At 47.2% G+C, this 25,695-nt stretch overlaps 1 protein-coding gene and 1 long non-coding RNA gene across 2 annotated transcripts in view; one reads left to right on the forward strand and one right to left on the reverse strand.

Annotated features, from left to right (window-relative positions):
- The window catches only part of TTLL11 (tubulin tyrosine ligase like 11), a 236,875-nt gene that overhangs the window by 111,189 nt on the left and 99,991 nt on the right, over positions 1-25,695 (reverse strand). The window contains 2 exon segments of the mRNA XM_049637428.1: positions 13,552-13,667; positions 14,414-14,509. Of these exon segments, the coding sequence (XP_049493385.1) occupies positions 13,552-13,667; positions 14,414-14,509 (212 nt within the window).
- On the forward strand, positions 8,154-18,670 carry LOC125927347 (uncharacterized). Its single transcript, XR_007459307.1, has 3 exons — positions 8,154-9,293; positions 13,575-13,676; positions 18,588-18,670. It is a non-coding gene; the product is annotated as an uncharacterized LOC125927347 (long non-coding RNA).

Here is a 25,695-nt window from a genome sequence, read left to right on the forward strand (position 1 = left end):
TGAAAATCAGAAGTGGTTCAGAACTACGGTGAAATCTGGGAGTGAAGTACAACTTGTCTATTGTTGCTTTTTAAAATATTCATGAGGCAAGGAAGCATTCATTCCCATTTTCAATAATGAAATGGCTAAAATCTACAGCCTGATATATGCACTGATCGTGAACGACGCATTCCTAGAAGGACCTAAGTTCGAGTCAGTGGCCCCAGAAGCTGTCATGTTACGGCGCAAAACCAGACAAACGAGACAGAAATGTTGCTGCTGCCTGGAGAAAAAATTTTCCCCACCACTTGTTCTGCTGTAGAGGAAGGCTCAGATTAAGAATGCATCTAGGCCTCTGCCTGCAAACCAGCTGGAAGAGAAGGAAGAGGGGGAAAAAAATCCGCAACATTTTCCCTCGTTGGAAGAACGGTTTTAAAAGGGTTTGATTGCACCTTAAAAGTTGGATTTTACAATGATTTAATATTGATCTGTCTTAAGAAGCCTGCACAGAAAGGCAGGGAAAGGAAACATGAATGAAAACGTGAATTGAGGAAGTGGCCCTGCTTTGCCTTTTCAGCGCTGTGGGCCTACAGGACACCCGCTAGTGGTGTTATTGGCAAAGCGTCTCCAATGGCCTCCTTCCCCAGGGGCATCGTCTGTCTCTTTTGCTTAAGGATGAGACCTACTGACTACCCAACTGAGAGCACGGGGCCCGAGGGGCTCTGGTCCAGCAGCCTCAGGTGGTCTGGGATGGACACAAGGCCCAGGGCTGGCAGGCAAGTGGTTCTCAAAGTGTTGTGTTGGGCCTTGACCAGCATCACCTGTGACTGTAAGAAACTTAGAAGAACCAGAACTCTGGGGGTGGGACTCGGCCATCTGGGCTTTACCAACCCCCCACCCCAGGTGATTCTGACAGGCTGCTAGCGTGGCACCCACCCATCCACAGCCTGTGCCGCCTCCTGGCTCCTCCGCCCCTGCTCAGTTGCAGAAGCCCTTAGAACTGCATTTGAAGACTCTGCCTCCACCCAGCCCTACAGCCTGTGCTGGCCTCCGCAGGGCGCGCATGAACAGACTGGAAAGCACCGGTGGAAGGGGGTCCGGGGTAGGCTTGCTGACTCAGACTCAGAGTCTAAGGCCCAGCTGTGCCTTTCCGGCGGCCACGCTGGCCATTTTAGTAGGGCTGCATTTCTAGCTCAAACTCCAGGCTGCGTGGCCGAGGCCTGGTCCTGGCCACTCTCTCCCCAACTCCAGCCCCCGCCTCACTCTCAGGGAAGGCACCTGTGCTCTCAGTTCTTCCTCAGGTGAGCTAGATAGTCTGGAATCAGGAGGCTTTTTCTGCCACTGCCCGGGGACTCCTATGCAACATCCTGCTCATAGATTCCCTCCGCTACCTTGGAAAACCTGACCCCGATTATAATCTGGGCTGCTGGCCCTGTCCCACCCCTCCCCAGGTCCTGGGCCTCTCCCCCCAGTTTCCTGGCTTTGCTCCTTCCTCTCTGCAGGCCACAGAGGCCCTGGAAGAGCTCACGGCTGAGCATACCCAAGATAACTAAGCCGCACCACTTAGGAATCTTGAAGAAGATACTGCACTTAGACCTGGCAAGCGGCCCCTGCCCCAGGCTCTCCACTTGAGAGGGTCCTGCTTTAGCCCAGCTCTGGCATCCCCCCTTCCTGTGGGGCAAGGAGTCCCCTAGGCCAAGCAGACATACCCACATGGGGTCTGTGCCCCACACTTTCTGGTACCCAGCACCCTGGGGTCCCCTCCTATTATGGCTGAGTCCATCCTTTCAAGGGAAAATGGTGCTTCTGGTGTGCTCCCCCAGATCTGAGGGATGGCCAAGTTGACCGAGCTCGGGGTGGGGGGTTGGTGTGGACAGAACTTAGGTGTGGGAACAGGAGAATCTCCCCACTCCTTGCAGTGGTGGATGGAGGCAGGAGTGGGAAGAAAAGGAAACAGTAGGGGGCTCAGACCTTAATGTGCACTCGCTCTCAGGGCCCACTAATGTCAAGGGCAGGCCCGTGTGCAAACCGGTGACAGCTGAAGCACGTAACAGATGTCACACACTCAGTAGGAACTCAAGAGATGCTTGTGGAACGAGTGTACCCAGAGATCTGCTTTGGTCCCTATTTGATCCTTGCAGACATCCATCGTCCCACTGTGCAGGGGGGGAGACCCAGACTCTGAGATCAGGTGACTTGCCCAAGATCACAAGACCTGGAACTGAACCCGTGTCTGTTTGATCCCAGGGCCGGTTAGTCTTCCCTGCACGTGGCCAGTTAGTCTTGGAACTCACATGGAACTCACTACTCCTTGGAGTCAACTTTTATCATTTCAGGCAAGGTAAGGTTGCGTTTTGTTTTTGTGCGTGTGTTTCTTTCCTTGAGCCGAAATAAATCTCTCTGCAAATCTCCATGTTTCCTTGTCCTGCCCTTCGGGGCCTGCAGAGAGTTGATCCCTCTCCCACGAAACAAGCTACCGACGGTAATGCCGTCCCCGGGGGGGGGTCTTTCATTCTCCTCCACCCTTTCCTCTGAGTGGAGGGATGTCCAATGTCCAATCCCACTTCCCAGTCAGGCCTCCGAGGACGCTTTCCAGTCGCTATCCCTCGGAGAGGCCCTGGTGTGCAGAAACGCAAGCTGTCTGGAGCCGGGGCTGGCGGCTGTGTGCACGCAGGAGAACGTTCCAAACACCGGTAATTCCCCCTCTCAAACCACGAGCTCAAGACTCTCAGCTGCCTTGTGTCCACCGTCACCTCACTCCAGTTGGTTTTCCTGCTGCAGCCAAAGTGACCTCCTTAAGACACCAATCTCGTCATGCCACCCTGCTGCTTTTAAAAAATCGCTGTTAGGACAAAAACAAAATGCTTGGCCTGACCCATTAGATCCTGCAGCATCTGGCCCTGTCTCCTGACACCCACCCTGCTTACTTGCTATAATCCTGTCATGCTGGACTTCTTTATTTTACCTGTAAAATTGTGCTATATCACACATACAGGATGGTGTATAAAACAGGGGCGTGCGCTTAAAGAATAATTCCATACTGATGCGGCCACCACCAGGATTGAGAACTAGAGCACAGCCAGGGGCTCCATCCCCCACCTGTGCCCCTCTCAGGTCACACCTCGCTCTCCCCCTCGCTGCCCAGAAGCAGCTATCTGAAACTCTCCCATCCCTTGCCCTTGCTTTCCTTCCTATTTGGGCCACTTAGGGTTACAGCTCTATAAAATAAAGTTTAGTTTCGCCTGTTTTGAGTTTTATTTCATCGGAACTATACTGTAGATACTCTTGTAAGTTCCTTCTTTTGCTCAATATCAGTATGGATGCACAGAGCCGTAGTTCACACATTTCCATTGGCATCTAGTAATCCAGTGAGTGAATGTCCGTGACTGGCCCATGCTTCTGCTGGTGGGCGGTTAGACTGTCCCCAGCCTGGAGCTTGTATGCGCCACACAGCTGGAGTTCTGGACGTCTTTCTGTGCTCAGCGAGCCCCATGCTCTCCTGCCTTGCGGTCCTCATGGATATCTTGTTTTCTCTGCCCAGGCCCCTCTCACCGCCTCCCTCCTGCTCACCTTGCTGCTGGGGCTCAGGCTCAGGGCCACCCCTGACCCAGCCTTTAGCACATGACCACATGTCACCATCCCTCGACACTCATTCATTCATGCACGCACGCATGCACTCGCGCATGCGCTGGCGGCTCCTCTGGGCCGGCCTCTGGTGCTGCAGAGGCGTGGACAATCTGGAGGAAGAAAGCGGTCCTCTCCAGGCAAATGAAGACATCCTCCCAGCGAAGCGCTCACGCAGCCTAACAGCCAGCTCCACGGCTGATCCTCACTCTTGACGCGAGCGCCCCTGGCGGAGGATGAGGGTGGGGGCGGGTCCCAGCGAACCGAGTGGTTCAAGTTCTGAGCTGCTCCTCCCATCCCCCCTCACATTAGCCTCTGTGATGAGGGTTGCAAGGGGATCTTACGCTGTTTAAAGTGGAGGAAGAATGGAAATTGAGTAAAAAGGAAAGAAAGCAGCTGGAGGATATTGCCCACCGTTTGGTGTGATAACCAAGGGCTTTCAAGTGATGACTAAACCTGGCTTTAATTTTGATCTTTCATTTCTTCTAATCTAGCAGATAATTAGAGGGAAATCAAATCCATCCTAACAGCCAGAGATTAACCTGTCACTGCTGGAGCTCCCTTCCCACCTACTTTGCCAGCTCTTCCTTCACACTTTTTTTTCCCCCTTAAAAAAAGAGAGCCCCCAGGTTACATATATTGTTTGGCTTAATTTAAATACATTCGGATTGGACATTTACCGCGACAAAGAGTCTCTTAGGAATAAGTAACATTTTTCTCTCCCCCCAAATTAAGAAGTCCTCATTGCTTTGCAGCTTTAGAAACATCCTATTGCAAACTCCCTTTTATGGATGAAGAAACCAAAGTGCGGAAAGGGGAGGAAGTTCTGTGCGGTTTTCAGCTGTCAGGATTCACCCCAAAGCATCTGACTCAGGGGCGCCCACTCTTACCCACTGTGCTCTCTCCTACCTGTGCATTCAAAACATGAGTGGGTCTCCATTCCTGCTTCCTCAGGGGCCCCCTCGATCTTAAGACAACATCTCAAATTGCACACAGCGCTTTAAGCATGAGATTCTGGAAATAAACTGAGCATTCACCAATACGGAGGCAGACTCTGGCCCAGCCATTAATGCAAATGATGTTTATAGAATTGGCTAACAAGAAGGGGAAATTACTGTCACATCAAATGGAGAAAAATAAAAACACACAAAAATTATATAGATCATATGGCCTCAACTATAAAACGATGTAGACAGAGGAAATTATATGATTTTTATGAACTAAAAAGTTAATAAAGGTTAACTCTGGGTGGCTGAATTTGAGGGAGCTTTTTATCTCATGTATACAGTTTTTAGTATTTTCCAATTTTTCAACAATAAGCACATACTACTTTTATACTGAGGAAAAAAAATTAATAAGAAGGGTGTCGCGGAGAAGAAGCCTCTGTCCTCTCCATCCCAAACAGAGGGCCCTTTTGGAAGCATGACTGGTGGTTCTGGCCAGCCAGGCACCTCCCCAACCCTGCCTCACCTCCCCAGCCCTGCCTCACCCCCCCTACGTCCATCCTTCCTCCCCAAAACGTGTTTCTGTTTTCTCACCAAACCAAACCTAAGCAAACAGAAGACCCTCCTCCTTCAAGAAGGCTGCCTTGACCACTCGAGGCCAGCTGTTAGCTGGATCATTGGAAACTGCCATTCTTGTAGATCCAAAGCAAAAAGGTCTAATGTCCACCATTTCATGTGGTTCGACCTCATGCTTGGCTTGCCCTGCCTTCTTCTGAACTCTCCACAGGTTCGCAGTCTGGGATGCACAAGGACACGCCAGCGATTTTCTGTCTGTCACTGTTCTCTCTCGTGCCATGTGTAGATCCTGCTGTAAGCGGGGGTTCTCCGCACACTGGCTCACGTTTTATTCATTCTGGCTTTGAGCATTATTGAAAATGAAGTAACCACCTAGCTGGCCACAGAGCTTCCTCACGGGAGATAACCGATCACGCCATAAGTGCCTACTCATGTTCAGTCCTTGGAGATAAAAAGATGAACCCCCGCCCAAAGTTTACGGTAAAGGCATGAACTCACTCAGGTGATGAGAATACCTTGCGGGCACACATCTCTTTGGTGCGCTAAATAGCTTCACATCCATTCTTTCTCAAGGCAAGAGCTAGACAGGCCTGACTCTAGATCTCAGGCTGCTGCTTATCAGCGGTGTGGTCTGGGGCACAGCACTCAACCTCTCCAAGTCTCAGTGTCCTCATCTGGAAAGTAGAAATGGGACTAGTACCCAGTGCATATGGCTGCCGTGAGCACAAAGTGGGATAGATGTAGACAGCACTGTGCATGCGCGGTAAGCACGCCAGAAAACAGGACCTCGTGAAAGAGGCAGAGCAGCTACAATTATTCCCTTGTTTTTCTTCTTCTTCTTGTTTCCGCTGAGGAAGCTGGGTGCCGGAAAGTGGAGTGACTTATCTGAGGGCCCAGTAGAACTGGTACCAAGACCTTGGTCTCCTGAACCCAGGCCACACTGCCTCCTTCCAAAAAGCTAGCAGCTCCTCATTTTTAAAAGCCCGTGAACATTTAAGGCTCCCTGAAGCAAGGCTTAAGGAAATTTCCAAATACATTTGCTACCCCCATCACTACCTGGAGTAACTCTGGAAGGGCCCACGCAGAACTCCGCACTGCCATTTCTCCACAATGGTGACTGGCCATATGCTTGTCTAGTGTCCCATCTGGTCCTAGCGGGGGCGAGAGGGACAGCAGGCCTGCCTGCGGGCGGAGCGGCTCGGCTCCTGTCTAATGGTCTCTGAAATGACACTCTCACTAAGCTCAGGAAATTCTACCTTCCCCATAAGTCTCGGAAATGGTTCCTGCTCAACAAACTTCACGCAAAAGAGGCTTTTACTGGTTACTCCTGACTTAATGCTTAAACACTTTCAAATGGAAGAGAGTTGTTTGGTTTTATTTCTTGCCCATAACATAATGCACTTATCATTAGTCATTTCCTGTCTGTTCTTACTTGAAAATGCACGCATATTTTTCTAGTTTGCTGACTGTCGTCCAAAATGTGAGGCGCTTCGAGGTACAGAGGGCACAATATATCTTGAAGCCCCAACACCCCAACCTTGGATAAATTGCCTCAGCTCCCTATAGCCTCTGATGATAATAGGACTGTTGAGTTCTCAACTATTTCAAAACATGATGAAATGTCTGGCTTCTTTTTGCAGGAAAAAAAACACACATACAGAAAATCTCGTGTAGTTAATGGGCTCACAGATGCCCTTCAAGCCTTCGTGTACTCTGGATTGAAAACAAGCTTTGATTTTCTTCCCTTGCCATTCGAGGCCATCCTTCTGGCCTCTGGGTCTTTATCCACTTCCCCAGCAGCACCTCCTCTCTATTAACCCACTTCATGCACCTGCCTCTCCAGCTGATTTGAACTCCTAAGTTCCCTCCAACAGGGCCCCGTGACTTTGTTTGGACGTCCTTCCGTCCATTTGTATGTTTCAAAGATTACTTCTCCTCGGTTCAAGTGCCATTTTCTCCTTGTCAGTTTTTTTAAAAATATTTATTTATTTATTTTGAGAGAGAGAGAGAGACAACATGGGTGGAGGAGGGACAGAGAGAGAGAGACACAGAATCCAAAGCAGGTCCCTGTCTCTGAGCTGTCTGCACAGAGCCTGACGTAGGGCTTGAGCCCACGAACCATGAGATCTTGCTCTGAGCTGAAGTTGGACACTCAACCAACGGAGCCACCCAGGTGCCCCTTTTTTTTTCAACTATCCATTAATTATCAGTAAATAATCTTTTCTTGTATTTTTCTCCCTTGACAATTTGTCTTTACCTTTAGAGAACACTTTGCACTTTCCACCTTATAGATCTGTATGTGTGGATCTCTCTCACTTCTCCCACTGGCCTGTGAGCTAATTCAATTTCGTAAGTCTTCTCCCTGGCACACAGTAAGTGCTCAACAAATACCCTAATAGTCCATAGCTGTTTCTCTAATCCTTGACATGAAATGAAGGATTTGCAATGAAATGCATATAAATATGCAAATATTCGTCTCTCTGTGACCCGGGCTCCTGATTTATGTAGAAATCGTCAAAGGTGCCTGGGGTCAGTGTGTCCTGATCTGTAGGGTCTTGCCACAAAGGAATCCTTAGGAATCAGTAAGACCCAGAATTTCAACAACATGTCAGCCGTGCAAGCACGGACGGGCCATTTGTCAGGATGGTTAGATGATTCTTCGGAAAGACTGTTTGCAGAAGAATATTCTCTGATAAGAAAGATAACATCCTGCATTTATGAAGGCATGTTTAGTCTACACGTTTTAAGAGCCTCTCTTCCCTACCACTGAGGGGATTTCAGTAGAATACACTGTCTGTTTAAGTGGCAGAGGTCTGGACTTAGAGGACCTCTGATTAATGTGTTTTTGATAATCTTCTCCAGGATGGGACAGAGTTACATTCCTTGGTCTTGGTACAAGCCCCAGCTGTGAAACTGAAGCACTGGGAGATTTCTTGGTCTCTTTTCCACTGGGAGATTTCTTGGTCTGTTTTCTCATAGAATGTTCCGGCTTTATCCTAGATTCTATGTGGAATCAAACGAATCTGGGGATTCTTTTAATTTATTGGCTCTAAACATGGTGCAGGATCCAAGGGAGATGCTTGGAGTCAAGGTCAGAAGTGAAGCCTGAGCTCTCAGTGAAGCCTTCAGAGGATAAAGCTGTTTAGATCAGGTCAAAAGCTGCCCCAACACCCTGATAATACACCTGGTCGTTCCTGTGATGGGAAGTAAACGGAACTGGGAGAGGGCGGTGAGATGTTACTGGGAGAAAAGAGGCCTCCGTGCCTTATGTAAGTCGTGTTCCAAATACACGCTTCTGAATAAGAGATGGGCAGTCTATATCGCAGTTCCCAGGCACTGCATGGCATCACCATATCAAGAAAGTCCCTTTAGACTCCTCCAAGCCTTCCTGTCTCTGACTTCACTTACACTTCTCTGAGGCCCTGAAGGGCTAGGATTCCTGAGAAATGAATTTGGGTCCCAGAAATATCTACATTCAGGAAAAGAGGAAAAATGCTACTAAGATGGCTCCCCAAGGTAAACCAATCTTCCAAAATTAATGAATTGATGGAATCATCACTTTGTTTCTAAAATAATCCAGGAATGCAATTTCTTCACTTCTGTTGCAGATAGAAGTTAAAAAAAAAAAAAAAAAAAAAAAGACTGAGGGCACCCACATACCTTGACAAAAGCAAAACTTTCCATTGATTCTCCTGATTTTCTCCCCTATCTTACAAGCTTAGCTTTGAATCCTTGGAGAAGCTGGAGGTCAGTGGAACAACGTGGCAAAATGGAGAGACACTGGTGTTGAAGTTGGGAGACCCTGGATCCAGTTCCCACTCTGCCTCTGACCGGCTTTGTGACTTGTGACAAGTTACTGACCTTCTCCATCTGGGTTTCGTCTTGTATGATGCACGTGTGCAGAACCTTTATGTACGACAGACAGGCTGCTTCAGAAGCTGGTGACCTATTGGTCACCATCAGGAGAACCCCGAAGCCTGATTGGCCACTTGGTGGGCCTAAGGACTAGCGTTTGTCTAATGTTTTCAGATGTCATGAGGCTCTCTCAATAGGTGTCACTTCATACGGTGACCATGACAATCCAGTCAAGGAGATATCTCCATCCCCATTGTTAAAGACCAGATGGGAGAACAAAGTCCCTTGGCCAAGCTCATGGCGCAGCGATCAGAGGTGAGAAACTTCACCCCAGACCTGGCTGATGCCACATACAGTGCCTCACCAGGACACGGGCTGCTCCTCTGTCAGGAGGAGATTCCCGAACCAGGGAGCCGACTGGCACATGGTTTCTAGATCCCTTCTGATTCTAACAGTCCGTGCTTCTCTCAATATAATGACGGGGCTGGAGTAAACCAACAACGTTAAAAAGATTCTGTGCTCTCAAATGAAATCTCCTGTAGAAGGCCAAAATATGAAATAGATAATTGCTTCCACCCAGATGTCCATCAAGTGACAAACAGATAATAAAATATAATATACCCATATAACGGAATATTATTTGGCCGTAAAAAGGAAAAAGTACTGATACATGCCACAACATGGGTGAACTTTGAAAACATGCTAAGTGAAAGAAACCAGACACAAAAGACCGCACACTGCATGATTCTACTTATATGACGTGTCTGGAATAAGTCGATCCGGAGACAGAGAGTAGGTTGGGGGAGGTGGGAACGAGAAGTGGCTGCTTCATGGGTACAGGGTTTCCTTTAGGGGTTGACATTTTGGAAGCAGTTAGATAGGGGTGGTGGTTGCATAACACCGTGACTGTACTAAGTGCCATGGAATTTAAATAGTCAATTTTATGCTATGTGAATTTTACCTCCATATATGTGTGTATACGCACAGATATATGATATTTCCAGAGTCCCACCCCATCAGCCTCCCTCTTCGCATGTCCCTACAATGCCTCCAAAGAACCCTAATGTGTAAATCAGAATCACCTCATATTATAAAATGTTGTCATAGTTCAGACAGCTATTTTATTCCTTCAGGGGCCAAAGGTATTTTTCCTTAATCCAACAAATAAATATGCCTGGGCCAGTAATATCTTGCTACTCAGAAACGGAACCTTCCATTGGCAAACAGCTCCAATGTCCACAGCGGTCCCGTAGCTTCAGTTTTAGGATACGTAACTCAGAATTCTACTCTAAGTATACCCAGAAAGATAACAATAGCTAAGCTTTATTTTTTGGTGTTTTCTTCTTATATTCTAGTAGATTGTTTTATTTTGAGTAGTGAGCTAAGCATGATTAAGTGGCTACTCTGAATAGTTTTTCATGTTTCATTTAAATGCCATTTTATAGAAAAGGACACTGAGGCTCACACAGCTCTGCAACAATCCTGAGGTCGGAACTTAAAGCTCGTCCCTTCGAGCTCAGGAGAAAGCCTCCAGCTAGGCCAGGAAGGGTACGTGCAGTCACCAGCTCCTGTGCCCAAGGAAGGCACGAGGGCCGCTTTCAGTCCCACCAAGAAAGTGACCCCAGCCTGTCAGCCCCTGAGGTGTGTGAAGATGCCTGACACATGGACACACGTCCCCTCGGCACCTTCCCAGAGAAGTTGAGAGGCACGAAGAGGTCAGGACCTCTATCTACCATTTCTCCTCAGCGTATATGGGGACGGTGAAGACCCACCTCAGTGGTCGTGCTGACGACATGTGCTCAAGGACGAAGTAACGAGGGACACTGCAGACCCTCGTTTGCTAAAGAGTTGTAGGGAAAGGCTAGGAAACCATCTGTTTTTAAAGGTTTAGGTCATGGACGCCTGGGTGGCTCAGTCGGTTGAACGTCCGACTTCGGCTCAGATCATGATCTCACGGTTTGTGGGTCCGAGCCCCACATCGGGCTCTGGGCTGACGGCTCAGAGCCTGGAGCCTGCTTTGGATTCTGTGTCTCCTTCTCTTTCTGCCCCTCCCCTCCTCACATCCTGTCTCTCTCTCTCTCTCAAAAATAAATAAACGTTAAAAAAAATAACAAAAATAAATTAATTTAAAAAAATAAAGGTTTAGGTCAGATCCTATTTAAACACAAGACACTCTGGTTTCTGAAGCTCCCTCCCATCCTAGAAGTCTCTGTGACATCATTTTCTGCACAGTGACACGGTGTCTGATTTGGACACATATGATTCAGCATTACTACACTGGGCATTTTCTGTGGGCATAAGTATGGTGCTTTTTCAAGTTATTCTGAAACATTTCTACACAGAGGAGTTGAGGATAATTTTAGCTTTTTTTATCTGCATGGTCAAGTTACCAAAATGGTAATAATAATTCCTTACATACAAATGCACTTTACGGATTACAAAGTACTTTCATGGACGATCATTACTGTGTTTTTTTTTTAAAGGTGAAATTTAGGAAAATTATCAGTAAATGACATTTGGCTATTCATATACCCCCTTATATTCTAGGTAAGAAAAGGGGGAGAGGAAAGATTTATATTAGAATTGAGGTCAGGTTCTAGAAATTTTACCTATTCCTGGTTATCAATTTTTAAAAGAGCCAGTGCTCCTTCAGTTAAAACAAGGTTCTGCTACTTATGATTGGTAAGCTGCAAATGTCTTGCCCGACCTTCCTTTGGTCCCGTGCCCCGTCGCTATTAAATTTTAGTTGTGCAGCTCACAGAGATGATCCAGAATGCCAGGTGTGGGTAAACAAAACAAAACAAAACAAAACGGAACACAAAAAAACTGAAACAACAAGAAGAAAGCTAATCATGTTTCAATATCACTTAATGTGAAAATACAGTGATACTTTTATATCTTTTCCTGTTTCATGGCCACACAATGGCCTCTGGATTTGTTCCCACACACATACACACACACAAATCAGACTGCTAATGTGTCAAGGTCATCTTCAAAGAGCTGTACCGGCGTGTCATACTGACACGGATAGCCACTGAAGCCTCCCCACAGTGCCACACAATCTCCCAAGACCTAACCTCTATCAGGGAGATCGATAACCCTTAGAGAGTAGATGTTTAAGGAATGAGTTTTACTGCAATTAATCTGACCAAACTGCAATCCACCTGCTGCCTTTCCTTCGGGATGGCGGAAGAAAGCAGTCACGTGCACATACGAACGGACACGTTACCCATGGTGTTGGGGCCACACCCAGGATGCGGCAGAGCTGACAGGCCACCACTTTGAAGCTCTAATTGGCCGAAGCCACATCCGGCGCGACTGGCCCTCCGAACTGCAGGTGAATGTTCTCGGCCAGGTCTTGCCAACAATGGCAATCTGTGCTTCCCGCGGGGAAGAACGCCCCAGAGGAACACTCAACCGAGCAGGCACCATCCAGCCTGACTCAGAATATGACAAATGCTCCTACAGAGTGACATTTCCTGCCAGGCAGTGGCACTAAACCTTGACTGCACGGTAGAATCACCTAGGGAACCTAAAAAACTTCTGTGGCCAGCCCTCCAGCCCAGGCTCATTAAAATCGGCGTCTCTAGAAGCGGGGGCCCTCACACTGGTATTTATGAAAGCTCTCCAGATGGTTCTAACATGCAGCCAAGGGAGAAGCACCAGTGCAGAATATTCTAGCACTGTTTGGGCTTGAGCCCAGCTGGTGAGGTGCTGCAGGAGAGGAACTAACAAAACACCACTTGCTTAGGAAAGGGAAGTCCATGCTCCCTGAGGTCTCGAGCCATAGCTGACAAGTGCTTTATTTGTCTGCGGGCATTTAGGTCAAGCTGATTTGTTGGGGGGACAAGGAGGGCTTTGATTTTTTTGCCTAAAACAAGCATAACGATATTTACTTTGCGAGAGCCAGGAATTTGATAAAAACAAAACAAAATACCCAGATGAGATGCTGTTCATTTCTGGGGTGATTCCGGGGAGGGAGGGGTGGGGCACATACTCTTACCAATGCCCCAACTGGGGTAACGCACCCTGGGGCCAGTGGGATGGAAAAGAACAATAACTGTAAAGAATACAGAACTCCCAGAACTTCAAGTGGCCCTGCAAACGTCGAAACCAAAAACTTATCCTGCAAGAGTATAAACGTCAGGAAGAAAGTGAAAAGGGAAACGATTCTTATCACATCCAAGCAACCTATGGCCCTCTCCTTGGTTTTGTTTTACTCTCTCCCTATGTTTGGGCATTTCCAAGAAAAGCTCTAGGTGAACAGTGGTGGGTGAGAGGAGATTCCACCTTAGGGGAAAGTGGGTTCGTCGAAGAGACTTTCCAGATTCAAATAACAGTCAGCTAAAAATTCATCAGTTGAATCCCAAACGTTGGATTCAAATACAAGTCTCCATCTCCTGATTGCAAGTCACTATATTTGGAGGCTGATGTCCACAAATGAAAATATGATGGGTGAGATTGTTTAATGTGTAAATCTCACTCCAATGTTACAATGTTCTAAGAGAACTTAGCTGCTTGGGACACTGCCAGCAGAGTTGATAGAAATAAATGATATAAAAAGTATACTCACTGGTTCTCTCTTTTCTTCTTAAGTGGGTCCATCAGGCGTAGTGTGTCTCTGATCACGGCCACCTTCACTTCTTCATCGACAAGGCTGGGGACATTTTCAAAGACCCCCGGAGAAAGCTTGAATGGGTAAGGATTCAGTGTTACAGTGGAGAGTGATTCAGTACCAAGTACCTATTAGCATTGGCTCCAGTGGTTGAACTGTTAGGCTTTGCTTATGTTCATCTACAGAAGGTAATTTTTTGAAGACTCCCTTTATGTTACTTTTACAGTGTCAGTTTCCTTTAACAAATCAACAAAATATGTAAAGCGGAAATACATACATAAGGAGCACTATGTCTTTCTAGTTATCAAAATCATACATGCTCGCTGTAGAAAATTTGGAAATATAGAAGGGGTTAAGAAAATAAAAGAAATCCACATACTCCCCCCAAAACACAATATTAGTGTTTGGTGTGTTTCCTTCCAGTCTTTTTTTATGCACTAACCACTGTTGAATGTGCTATTTATGTTAGTGATTCAAGTATGTCGACATGGCTAAATCATATTCCTAGAATTTCAATTAGTTCATCTCCTGACGCTAATTAATTAGTTCACGTCAAAACTGATGGAAAGGTTCAGCTGCCTCTGTGTCTGCAGACCTTAAAAATTGGAAGAATGGCATGCTGAGAAGTTACCAGGGGTCGGAGAGGTCTTATATTTATAGACTCTGTTCAGAGATCCACAAAACTGAAACTATTTAGACTGGAACAGAAGTTCACTGTGCAAATCTGAGAATGCTGAACCTTGTTTAGCTGAGTGAACAGCATGAGAGGGCACGTGCAGTTGTATGGCAATATATTCAATGAGGCGTTCAAAATACTTACTTCTTGCTCATGTTCGATTCTCATGCTGGGATTTGCATTTACTTCCAGGAGAATAGGCTTCAGATTTTTCATCAGAAGGATGTCAAAGCCTAGAATCTGGGTAGGATACACATAATTCAAGATTACTCCCTCTAGCTACAATTTCTTTTCAGGAATCGAGTATGGTGTTAGGGTCATTAAGGTGACAATAAGTTCACACTTGGCCCCCAACCTGCGCCTTGACCCTGGCTTCTCTTGTCCACGGCCCTTCTGCCCCTGGGTGTTCTTGTCAGGCTAAATGGACAGCAGAAAATTTCACAGGAACCTTGATGATGGGATGAGATGTCCTGGTGCATTTCAGCAATATCGGTGACCTCTTTCTTCCTTAACAGGTTTTTTATTATGTTGAGGATCAGTAGTGCCCATCAATTTCTCCCTCTCCATCTGCTCTCCTCTATTAAGCTGCTTCTTAGCTAGATCTCTAAAAACCCAAGGCTACCTTTCATAACCTCAGATGTCCATCAGTATCACTTAAGGAGCCCTTTCAAAACCACCACATATCCCCCAGCTCACACCTACAAGTCAGAATCTTTCAGAGTAGAACCCAGGCAAACTAGTTTTGAAAAACAATGCCCCCCTGCCCCCCGCCCCAGTGATTTTGAAAGACGCTCCTTAGCTAAGGAAAGGGAATATTTATTAGGCATCAATTACTCCACGATGCACCAATTATTCATAATCTCGTTTAGTCCTCATGACGGTGTGTTTGAAGGAAGGATCCTGCTCTCCATTTTCCAAAAGCAGAAACTGAGTCTCACAGAGGCCAATGGATTTCCCCAAGCTCGCCTAGCGAGTAAGTGACAGAGTTGGATTTCATACCCACGTAAGGCTGGCTCCAGAATTTGTGGGATCCAGTGCAGGATGAAAACACGGTGGGGAGGGGGAGACTTGTTCAAAAAGTACTGACAATTTCATGATGGTGGCAGCAGAGCATTAAACCAAGCACAGAGCCCTTCTGAGCACGGAGTGCTGTGTCACTGCACAGACCCACACCCAAGGCTAACCCCAACACCATGTGTCCTTGACACCTGCCCTTCCATCCAGCGTGCTGCTTTAGGTGAGGCTTTGTCTTTGGCTTCCTTCAGTTCCTCACAAGCCCTAGGATGGGGTAAGCCACCCTGTGCATCTTTCCCTCTGCCCGAAACAACCCTTCACCTGCATAACATCTCCCGATCCTCAAAATCACTGGTTCTAATTAGATTCAGACTCAAACCACAAGGACGTCAGATTCTCGGGAGGACTCTCCTTATCTCTCTAGGAGGTGATAAGGTAGAAAGCTTCTGACATAATTGACACAGTCCCAAAGTTTCAAAAAATAAAATGGAGAATAAAGGAGAGAAAAAGAAAAAGATACAGCTGTATCCCCTCCTCTGAGGATCAAGCAGAAAAGATGAAGGGAAACCCATTTACTTGTCTATACAGAATGTGCATTAGTCAGACGGTAATTATCCAACTGTAGCCTCATTCTTATTAATGAAATCAGAGCCCAAATGACCATTTTTGGGGGTAATTCAGGATGAGGTTATTCTTCAGTGAAGGGCAATGAGGATGAGAAGTTGGAAAAAGTCACCCTTGCTCTATTTTTCTTTCCCTGGTCATGAAAAGAAAGGAATGGAAATTCAGTAGAAAATGTTACATGCATTATAGATCCACTTAATAATATATGGCAAGTGGCTATGAGTGATGAGGCCTTTAGGAGACTCTGGTGACATCATCAGTCTAACTGCAGACCGGGGCTGAGGCATGTGGTGTTGATGAGGCTACAGAGAACAGCGGGCTGTGGTGCCTGCATTTATCATCCTTAGTCATCAGCTGCTTTCTGCTACATCTTAGAAGCTTGGACTCGCTCTTTCTCAGCTTGGTGGGCTCTTTCGGTTCAATGAACAGTGGTTTCCTGAAAATAAAGTTATAGGAAAGCCGGAGAAGGCAAAACCTCAACAGCCATACTGATCTGCACCCACCAATGGCATGGTATTTTCTAGAACCTAAACTTGGGTGCATGTCGTTGAATATGTAGGGTCTTGTACAGAAATGCTTTGGAGTCAGAAATACTTGGCTCCAATCCTACCTCTGTCTCTCGCACTAGCTAGACAACTCTAGGTGCAGTGCGTAGCCTCTCTGAGCTTCATATACCTCATGAAAAATGAGAGTTGACGATAGCTACCTTGCAGAGTAGCTGATGATGGAAGCAAAAAGCACCTATGACTATGCTCATCATGTAGGAGGTACTCAATATATGCCAGTTTCCTTTGCAGTTTCCTACCGATCCCACCAACAAGAAATGGCATTATGTAGCTTTAGAGTCCAGAAGAGCTCATTTCAAATCCTAGCTCTGCCTTTAATGTGCATAACTATGGGCAAGTTACTTAGCAACTCTAAGCCCCAGTTTCTTCATCTGTAAAATGGGAATAAGAATAGTACTTACCTTAGTTCATTCATTCAAAAAAATATTTATTGAGTGCTTTCCTATATCCCAGGAACTATTCTACCTTCTAGAAATATAGCAGTGGACTAGACGAGGCCCCTGACCCCATGGAGCTTACAATCCAATAAATAGTGGGGAGCCAAGACCAAATAAAAATAATGCAATGTAAAATATTTTGCACAGTGCCTGAAACATAGTAAGTATTTAATAAAGGTCATTATTATATTTTTTTCATGAATTCAAGGAAATATAGATTGTTTTCTTTACAAAAGTTCAATGAAATATGTAGCACCAGTGGATCTCAATAAACAGAATAACGGAACTGGGAGGAGCTTAGAGTTGATCTTGTCATAAAATTCTGGAATAGAGCTGGAAAAAAATCAGGAATTTGGTCCAGTGTTTTTCAAAATGGGGTTCTTTTCTGGGGAAGCACTGGGGAGGCCAGATCAAAGCAACTTTTACCTATCTCATATACCGGATCCCCAGAGAAGAAAGCTTTATATATATCCATATATGTGTGTGTGTGTGTGTGTGTGTGTGTGTGTATGTATATGTAAAATATAATGTATAATATATATAATATACATATATATATAAAGCTTTCTTCTCTGGGGATCCATATATACATACATACATATATATGTGTATATATATATATATATATATATATATATATTTTTTTTTTAAACTACGAATTTAGTCTAACAGCCACTTTATGCAGATCATAAAAGCAGCTTAGAAAGGAGAAAACCTCCCTCCAGTTTGGTGGCCAAGCAAGAATTGTCAAAAGGAGAGAGAGGACTTTTCAGTCACATGATACTCTGTCTTCATGCAAGCAATTATGTGTTGCACACCTCCTACTCGAGGGGTACCCTGGGGATTCAAAGTTATCTTTCAGCCCTTTTAGAAGTTTCCAAAACAACCTGGGAAGAAAAGGATCCTGCACCATTACTTGTAAACTCATGCGAAGGTCCAAGCTACGTTCCAATGAGGGGGGATTCTCTCTTGAACCCTAGAACTACACATCCATCTGTATCCAGAGTAGTCTCAACTGGGAGGTCCCAGAGTCCTCAAATTCAACATATCCAAACTCAGTATCACTATACAAACTCACTAGCCTCTAAAATGGTCTCAATGACCCCCACCTCGTGGCAATCATGCCCTTGTGTAATCCCTTCCCTTTGAGTGTGAGCTGCACCTAGTGACTTATTTCTAAAAAACAGCATAGGGCAGAAATGATGGGATGTCACTTTCAATATCAGATCATAAGAAGACCAGGGCTTCCATCTTGGAAGGCCTTCTCTTACTCTCTTGCTCACACACTCTGAGGGAAGCTGGCTGCTACGCTGTGGACTGCCCTCCTGGAGGCACAGGTGACAAGGAACTAATGTCTCCAGCCAACAGCCAGGGGGTGCTGAGGCCTACCCCCAGGCTTCTTCCCCAGTCAGGCCTTGAGGTGACTGTAGTCATTGCAGCCTTGTAGGGGACTGAACCAGAGGAAGTCCCCGAAGCCTAGATTCCTGATCCACACACACTGAATGATAATAAATGTTTGTGAGTTTAAGCCGCTAAACTATTACTTTGGGAGTAATTTATTACACAGCCAATTGATCATTAATACAGCACCTTTCTCTAAAATCGACTTTGCCTCCTATATTCCTTATCCACCCAATTACACAAGTTAAAACTTTCTCCTTCATCTTTTACATCTAGCTGCTCACCAACTCGTGTACATTCTGCCTCCTGAAGAGCTTTCCAGAGCTGGCCCATCCTCACCGCTCCTGGCCTAGATCAGGTCTGCACCAGCTCTCACCTGGACTAATTTAATAGCTTTCCCATTCATTTCCCTGCTTTCGATCTCACACATCTAGTTCACTTGGCACAAGGGGCTGCCAGAGTAATTTTTCTAAAATGCAAACAGAGTATTAGCATTCCTCTGCCTAAAATCCCTGCCTGCAGAATGAAGGCCTAGGTCCACGGCATGTCCTACAAATTCCTCTATGACCTGACATCTGTCTCACATTCCAGCCTTATTTCCTCCCCCTCCCCCCCCTGCACATCTTGGGCTGTAATTGTGCTGAACTATTAGTAGTTCTAGGATGCTTTACTGCTTTCTCCTTTATACTCTTCTACCTGGAAGACAACTTTACTGATGAAATATTTACTGAGCACCTACTAAATACTCGGTACTATTCTAGGCCCTGAGGATAAACCAGTGAACAAGACAAATGAGTGTGATATGGTAGGTGGAGGGGAGGGTTGGTGGTTTAGAAGGATAACTAGGGAAGGTCTTGTCATCCCATCGTCTTCTGGCTTCCACAGTTTCTGATCAGAATAACTTTTTGGTTATTCTTTGTTCCTCTAAACATAAGTTGTTTTTTTTTTTTTGTCACTGGTTTTCCACAATTTGATTTTGTTAAGCTTTGATGTGTGTGTGTGTGTGTGTGTGTGTGTGTGTGTGTCCTCCTTGGAGTTTCTTGAGCTTCTTGGATTGCAAATTTCTATTTTTTTCTCAAATTTGGAAATCTGGGGCTATTTCTCCAAAAAAAAGTCTTTCTGCATCTTCTTTGTCTCTTCTGCTCGGGGAGCTCCAATTATACACATGTTGATATTGTACCAGAGATAAGTGAGGGTCTGTTCACTTATTTTTCCTGTCATTTTCTCTATTCTATTGCTGTGTCTTCAAGTTCACTGATCCATTTCTTCTGCAGTGTCTAATCTGCTAATCTCATTCAGTGAATTTTTCATTTCATATTTTGTGTCTTTCTCTTCTGGAAGTTCATGTGGTTCTTTTTAATAGCTTCCATCTCTCTTCTTCATTAAGCTCATATTTCCCTTTAAAATGTCGTGCATAGTTATAGCAGCTGTTGTAACATCCTTCCCCTACTAGTTTCATCGTTGCTGGTAACTCTGGGTCTGTTTGTATTGGTTTCCTCCCTTGGTATGGATTGCCTTACCTGCTCTGTGGAATGCCTGGATGCTGAATGCTGGATGGGAATGGATGCTGGACACTGTGAACATTACAATGCTGAGTGTCTAGGTTTTGTTTTTTAAAAAGTGCTAGGCTTTTTTGGCAGTTAGTTATTTGCAGATTAGTTTGATACCTCCAAGGCCTATTTTTTATGTTTATTTATTTATTTTGAGGGGGAGGTGGAGGGCAGAGAGAGAGGGAGAGAGAAAATCCCAAGCAGGGTCCATGCTGTCAGCACGGAGCCCATTGCAGGATTTGAATCCACGAACCGTGAGATCATGACCTAGGCCGAAATTAAGAGTAGATGTTTAACCAACTGAGCCACTCAGGTGCCCCCAAGGCCTATTGTTTAAACTTCACTAGGGTGGGTCTAGAGTAACTTTCATTCCAGGGAAGAGTCAGTCCATTAAGGCACAACTTCTCCTGAACCTCCACTGAATGCTCCTGATGACCACCAAGGATGAGCCACACTGGCTACTCGGTGTATAAACATCTCTCCCTGCTCTGTGTGGGCACCAGAAGTTGTTTCGCTTATCAGTTCACCAGTCACTCTTTGCCCAGAGTGACAAACACTCTGATTGACCCACACCCCACACATGGTGGCCTAGCACTCAGTAACAACACAGGGGTCTCTGCAGGTTCTGGAGCCCGTTTCCTGCTCAGCTCCCTCCTTTTCAGAATTCTGTCCACAGAATTCCAGATACCTCAGCCTTCCCCAACTTTGATCTCCAACTCTTCAGCTCATTGAGGTCACAGGGCTTGGTTCAGGCTCCTCCCCGCATCCATATCCAGGAGATTGCTCCCAGACAGGAAGTTGTGGCAACCGTAGGACTCACCTCAGTTCCATCCCCCACTTCCTCAGGGATCACAGTGCTGAGATGTCTGTTGTCCAAAATCTGAAACCACTTATTTCATGCACATTGTCCAGCTTTCTAGTCATTTTCAAAAGGCTGTTAAGTCAAGATTTGTTGTTCCATCATGACCAGAAGCAAAAGCCTCGAGAGGGGATGCATGAATAGGGACTGAATGAAGTAAGTGGGTAAGTCATTTGAAGAGCTAAGGAAGAGCATTCCAGGCAGAGGGAGCAGCAAGAGCAAAGGTCACTTTTGAACAACAGCAAGGGGTGAGCAAGAGGGACAGTGGTAGGAGATGAGGTCAGATAGAAAGACAAGGGACAGGTCATGTCACATCTTGTAGGCCATGGTAAGGAGCCAGGACTTTCAAGTGCAACGAGAAAGCCGTTGGAGAGTTTGCACAAGGGAAGTAATTTGATCTGGCATGTTCTGAAAGAATCACTCTGGCTACAGTGAGAAAAATAGGCCATAAGCAGCAAAGGTGGGAAACAGGACATCAATTAGGAGGCTACGGAGGTGGTACAAGTGCAAGGTGACCCCTGCCTGGACTAGGACGGCAGCAGTGGAGCTGGTCAGACGTGGTTAGATTTAGGATCTATCTGCAAGCATTGCTTGTGTATTAGATCTAGGGAGGAGAGGAAAAGAAGAAAGCAGGATGGTTCAGGTTTTCCGTTTGTGGAACTGATCGGACGTCGTGCATTTACCGAAATAGGAAAACAATGGGAGACGAGGTTTGGGAGGGAATTCAAGAGTTTGATTTTGGACATGTTGGATGGGAAAGTCCCACTAGATGTCTGGGTGAAAAAAATGAAAGGGGGCAGCTGGATATACCAGCCTGGAGCTCAGGACAGGTCAAGACTGGAGATAAAAATTCAGGAGTCAACAGCACATAGCTGGTACCTAAAGCCACGGGGCTAAGTGAGGTATTTAGAGAGTGGTTGTACATAAAAGAACTTTCCAGGCACTGAGTCCTGGGAATCCCCAACACTGAAGGTCCAGAGGAGGGGCACAGAAGCAGCGGCCAGTGAGGTGGAAGGGAAAGCAGGTCACTATGGGGACCCTTGCCCCTTTCTGCTTGGCAAATTCTTCTCCATGCTTAAGCTCCAGCTAAAACAGCTCCTCCTCTGGGAAGCCCTCCCTGATTGGGCCAGGCAAAGTTAATTACTCCTTTCTCTGTGACAGGCCCTCTTACAGCATTTACGGCAAAGAAAGGTTAACTTGCAAACTCACCAGCTAGGGTGGCTGGAAAAAGGAGCCGCTATTAGTTCAAACCCAGGGCGTCTGAGAGCAAACCCCAAGCCCTCGTGTGGCCTTAAGGCTGCTTCTGATCTCCTTCCTATGGGGTGCCTGGGGCTGAAGGCGAGCAGGAGGTCAAGAGGACAGAGAAGAAAGAGAAGCGTGTTAGCATTTAGGAAAGGTGTCTCCTCCAGACATCTAAGGGAAAGGATCATGAGCCGAGGAGAGAATTAGACACAGAGCTAAAGGAAGATACAGACCAAGCAACAGGATTGGGAAAGAATGTTCTTGAAAGCTGAGCGGAAAACCTTTCCTCTGCATGTGTTTTTCTGCCACATGAATCATCTACCCCCAGATGGACCTTACTGCTGAAGCCAGAGTCACACTGCTGCCCCCAAGAAGACTGACATGGGGATGTGTTGTGGCGGCGGAGGGGGGGTGGGTAGCAGTGTGGCTGGGCGATGACGGGGGCCGGGCTGGAATGACAGGGTTGCCACGTTCCCTAGGCAACAGATTACAGGAAACCTGCCCACAGCCTGAGCTGTGCCAGCAGCTGCTCCGGGCCACCACAGTTTCCCAAGTAGTTATTGTGGCTATGATTGGAAAGGGGGCACAATCACATGTTTAAGATAAATGTAATGTGGTTGGCTAGAGTCTATGTCCTGGAATGCTGCAGTGTGGGCCGGGCCCAGGCTACAGGCAAAGGGGGCTTCACGACAAAGAAATAATTTATTATACCTGCACAGCACATTATAGTTTGCAAAGTCCTTTGTACTCTTTATCTCGTGTGGGGCGGACAACAGCACTGTAAGGAGGGTGAGGAAACCGAGGCACAGAGAAGTTAAGTGACTTATGTAAGATCACACAGCAACTCGATAGCAGAACCATACCTTCTCCCTAAATCTCTGGGTTTCAAATCACTTCAGGTATTTGAGACCCAAACTAACAAGTGTTTTACCAAGTGATAAGAATAAAGTAACTAAGAGAGGCCCCCAAGGGAAAAAGAATAGTATTTTCTCAATCACTGTGAATCTGAAATGCAGGGTAAACCAAATTTCAAACACCTAACACTTTATGCCTTGTCGAAGTTTTTCACCTATAATACTTCACGCTACCCCTAAGAAGGCAGGTGGGGAGGTGAGTGTAGGCGATTCAGACAGGGAGACAGCGGCCCAGGGTGGTGAAGAAGCTTGCCCAAGGTCACACAGCTGGAAAGAGGAAGAGCTTCTCCTTTGGAATGTTACTTCCAGCCCAGGGCTCATCCCCTGGCCCCCAGGTCTGGAAGCATTTAGTGTGGTCAAGCAATGGAAAACAGATATGGGGGCTGTGGTTCCGTTTGCTAGACGTGATCTGTCCAAACCAGTGGCTCCCTCCCTGTCTGCCCTCCAATTCCCCACAGCGTGGGCCCCTGGTTCCACCCCAATGACTGCCCCGTGCGGCCTGTCCACAGCAGGATAGGCAGCGAACAACCACTCTGGCCCCTCCCCCCTGCACGCTCACTGTGCCAGGGCTGTGTGGCTTGGCTGTGCATGCTGGGCCCACATGATACTCCTGGAATAGCTGTCACCGTCAAACAGATGTGACCACATGGTCCCCCGGGATGACCCCTGGATGCCTCCACGTTGCAACTATCTCCTGCCCCCAATCTTCTCATGGCTTGGGATAAGACGCGTTTTCTCTATTCCTATCTCTAAATCCTGCCCACTTACCCTTTCTAATGCGTTAAGCTGCCTACCGGATGGCTGAGCTGGGCATCCCACCTGGGACCCAAAGCCTGAGGTCCAAGTGCCTAAGGACAGATCTACAGATGACAGCCATCCCCTCCTGGAACTGATCACTGCCTGAATTGCCCTCCAAAGGGTCCCACCAGCCTGCCTGGAAACCCTGCTGACCAGTGCCCAGCCCCAGGGGCTCTCTGTTTGGCCTCTCTGTTTGGCACCTGCACCTGGGGACTAGCCCCCTCTCTTGCTATTGCATTAACAGCCCATCCGTTAGAGACGCTGCCCCACTGCGTCTCCTCTCCTTGCTCCACACCACCCGCTGCTCTCCCGCCTTAGACGGAGGACGAGGAACAGCCCAGACAAATAGTGTGTATTTACACTGGCATCTACAGCAATACACAGGAAACAGCCCCAACACCACACCTCAACATGCAGTGGAAGAGAATGTTGAAAAAGACTGTATACTTTATGGCAGCGTTTTTATAAATCTCAAAACCAAGCAAAATGAAACAATATACTGTTCAGGGATACATTCGTGCATCACAAAAGGATTTTTAAAAACAAGGGGATGGTACGCATAAAATTCCGGATAACGTGAGCCCGGGGGGTGGGTAGGAAAATGGGATCGGGACAAGCACAGTAGTTGGCAATCTTGAACGGGGTGGGGCGGGGCGGGGGGTGCGTTTGGGATGACCATTCTGTTGTTCCGCTCCGTAGCTTACACACATGTTCTGTGTATTCTATTTATACGTCGATTGCCACAAGTAATTCTAAAGATGAGATGGACAGGGTCCCAGAGGGTCTTGCTATCTGCTCCCCATTCTGATTTATCTGGTGGTGGGAACCTGTGTGTCTCCTGAGCGCCTGGACTCCAGCTTCCCCGCCACCCACTTGACAGACAAAGGCCCTGAGAAAACCCTCTGCTGTCACTCCCACTCCCCGCCCCCACCTGGGCTCAGTCCACCACACCGTGGCCCCTGCCCCATCACTCCCCTGAAGACCGCGAAGCTCAGTGGGCACTTTCAGTTCTGGTCCCGTGTGACATCTCGGCATTCGCCGCTGCCGTTCCCTGCCCGCTCCTTCTCCAGGCACGCCTTCCTTGGCACTTAGGGTGCTTCCCCTCCTGATAATGCCTTCTATGTCTCAAGCCCCTTCTTGTTGACCTCCTTTGCTGGTCCCCCCACCCGAGCCGCCTCTCCCTTGCCTGAATGGTGGTGCCCACAGAGATCTTCTGAGGCCCCACCTCCCTGCAGCCTCACGTGGCCTGAGTCACTGAATGCTGATGACTTCCCAGCCCAGCCCCGGCCTCTCGCTCCTGAACTCCAGGCCCAAATGTCCGACTGTCCACTCAACCTCTCCACTTGGATGTCACACGGGCACTTCAAGGGCATGGTCGAGTCCAACTCCTGACCTTCCCCACACAAGCCCGGTCCCCTTCCTGAGGTTTGTATCCATCCATCCGAGTGCCTGACCTCCTGGGAGTCCGTGTTGGCTCTCCGCTGCTCCCTCACCACCACACTCCCCCCACCCCATCTCCAGCCCAGCCCTTCCACTTCCAGAATGGCTCTCAGACCTATTCTCTCCACCCACACCGAGACCTTCCTCATCCTAGTGAACACCACCTCTTGCTTGTATGAAAGCCATCGGTTCATCAGCCTCTGCTCCCAGCCTTGCCCAATCCACTCTCCCCTCTGCCTTTGGTTTCTTCTTTGTAACGTGAGAACCTGAGCACACCAGTCCCTGCGACCACCCTCTGGGGGGCCCCTCAGCCTTCCGAGACTCGGCCACTACCGACCTGTCCAGCCTCCTCTTCCCTCGTCTCCCTCCAAGCTCTGCCTCAAACCCCACCCGCCAACCACACTGAACCTCTTTCAGTTCCTTGAATTGCCTGGTTGCCCCCGGAACACCGTCTCCCCCAGCCCAATCCAGAAATCTCCCGCTCCATCCAATTTCGGCTCCTGCGAAGCCTTCCCAGACTACCCTCACTCTCACCTAGAGGACGTTAGATGGCCCCACAATGTCACGGTGCCCAGTACATT

The sequence above is a fragment of the Panthera uncia genome, chromosome D4 (assembly GCF_023721935.1).
Source record: "Panthera uncia isolate 11264 chromosome D4, Puncia_PCG_1.0, whole genome shotgun sequence".
In the NCBI taxonomy this organism is placed as follows: Eukaryota; Metazoa; Chordata; class Mammalia; order Carnivora; family Felidae; genus Panthera; species Panthera uncia.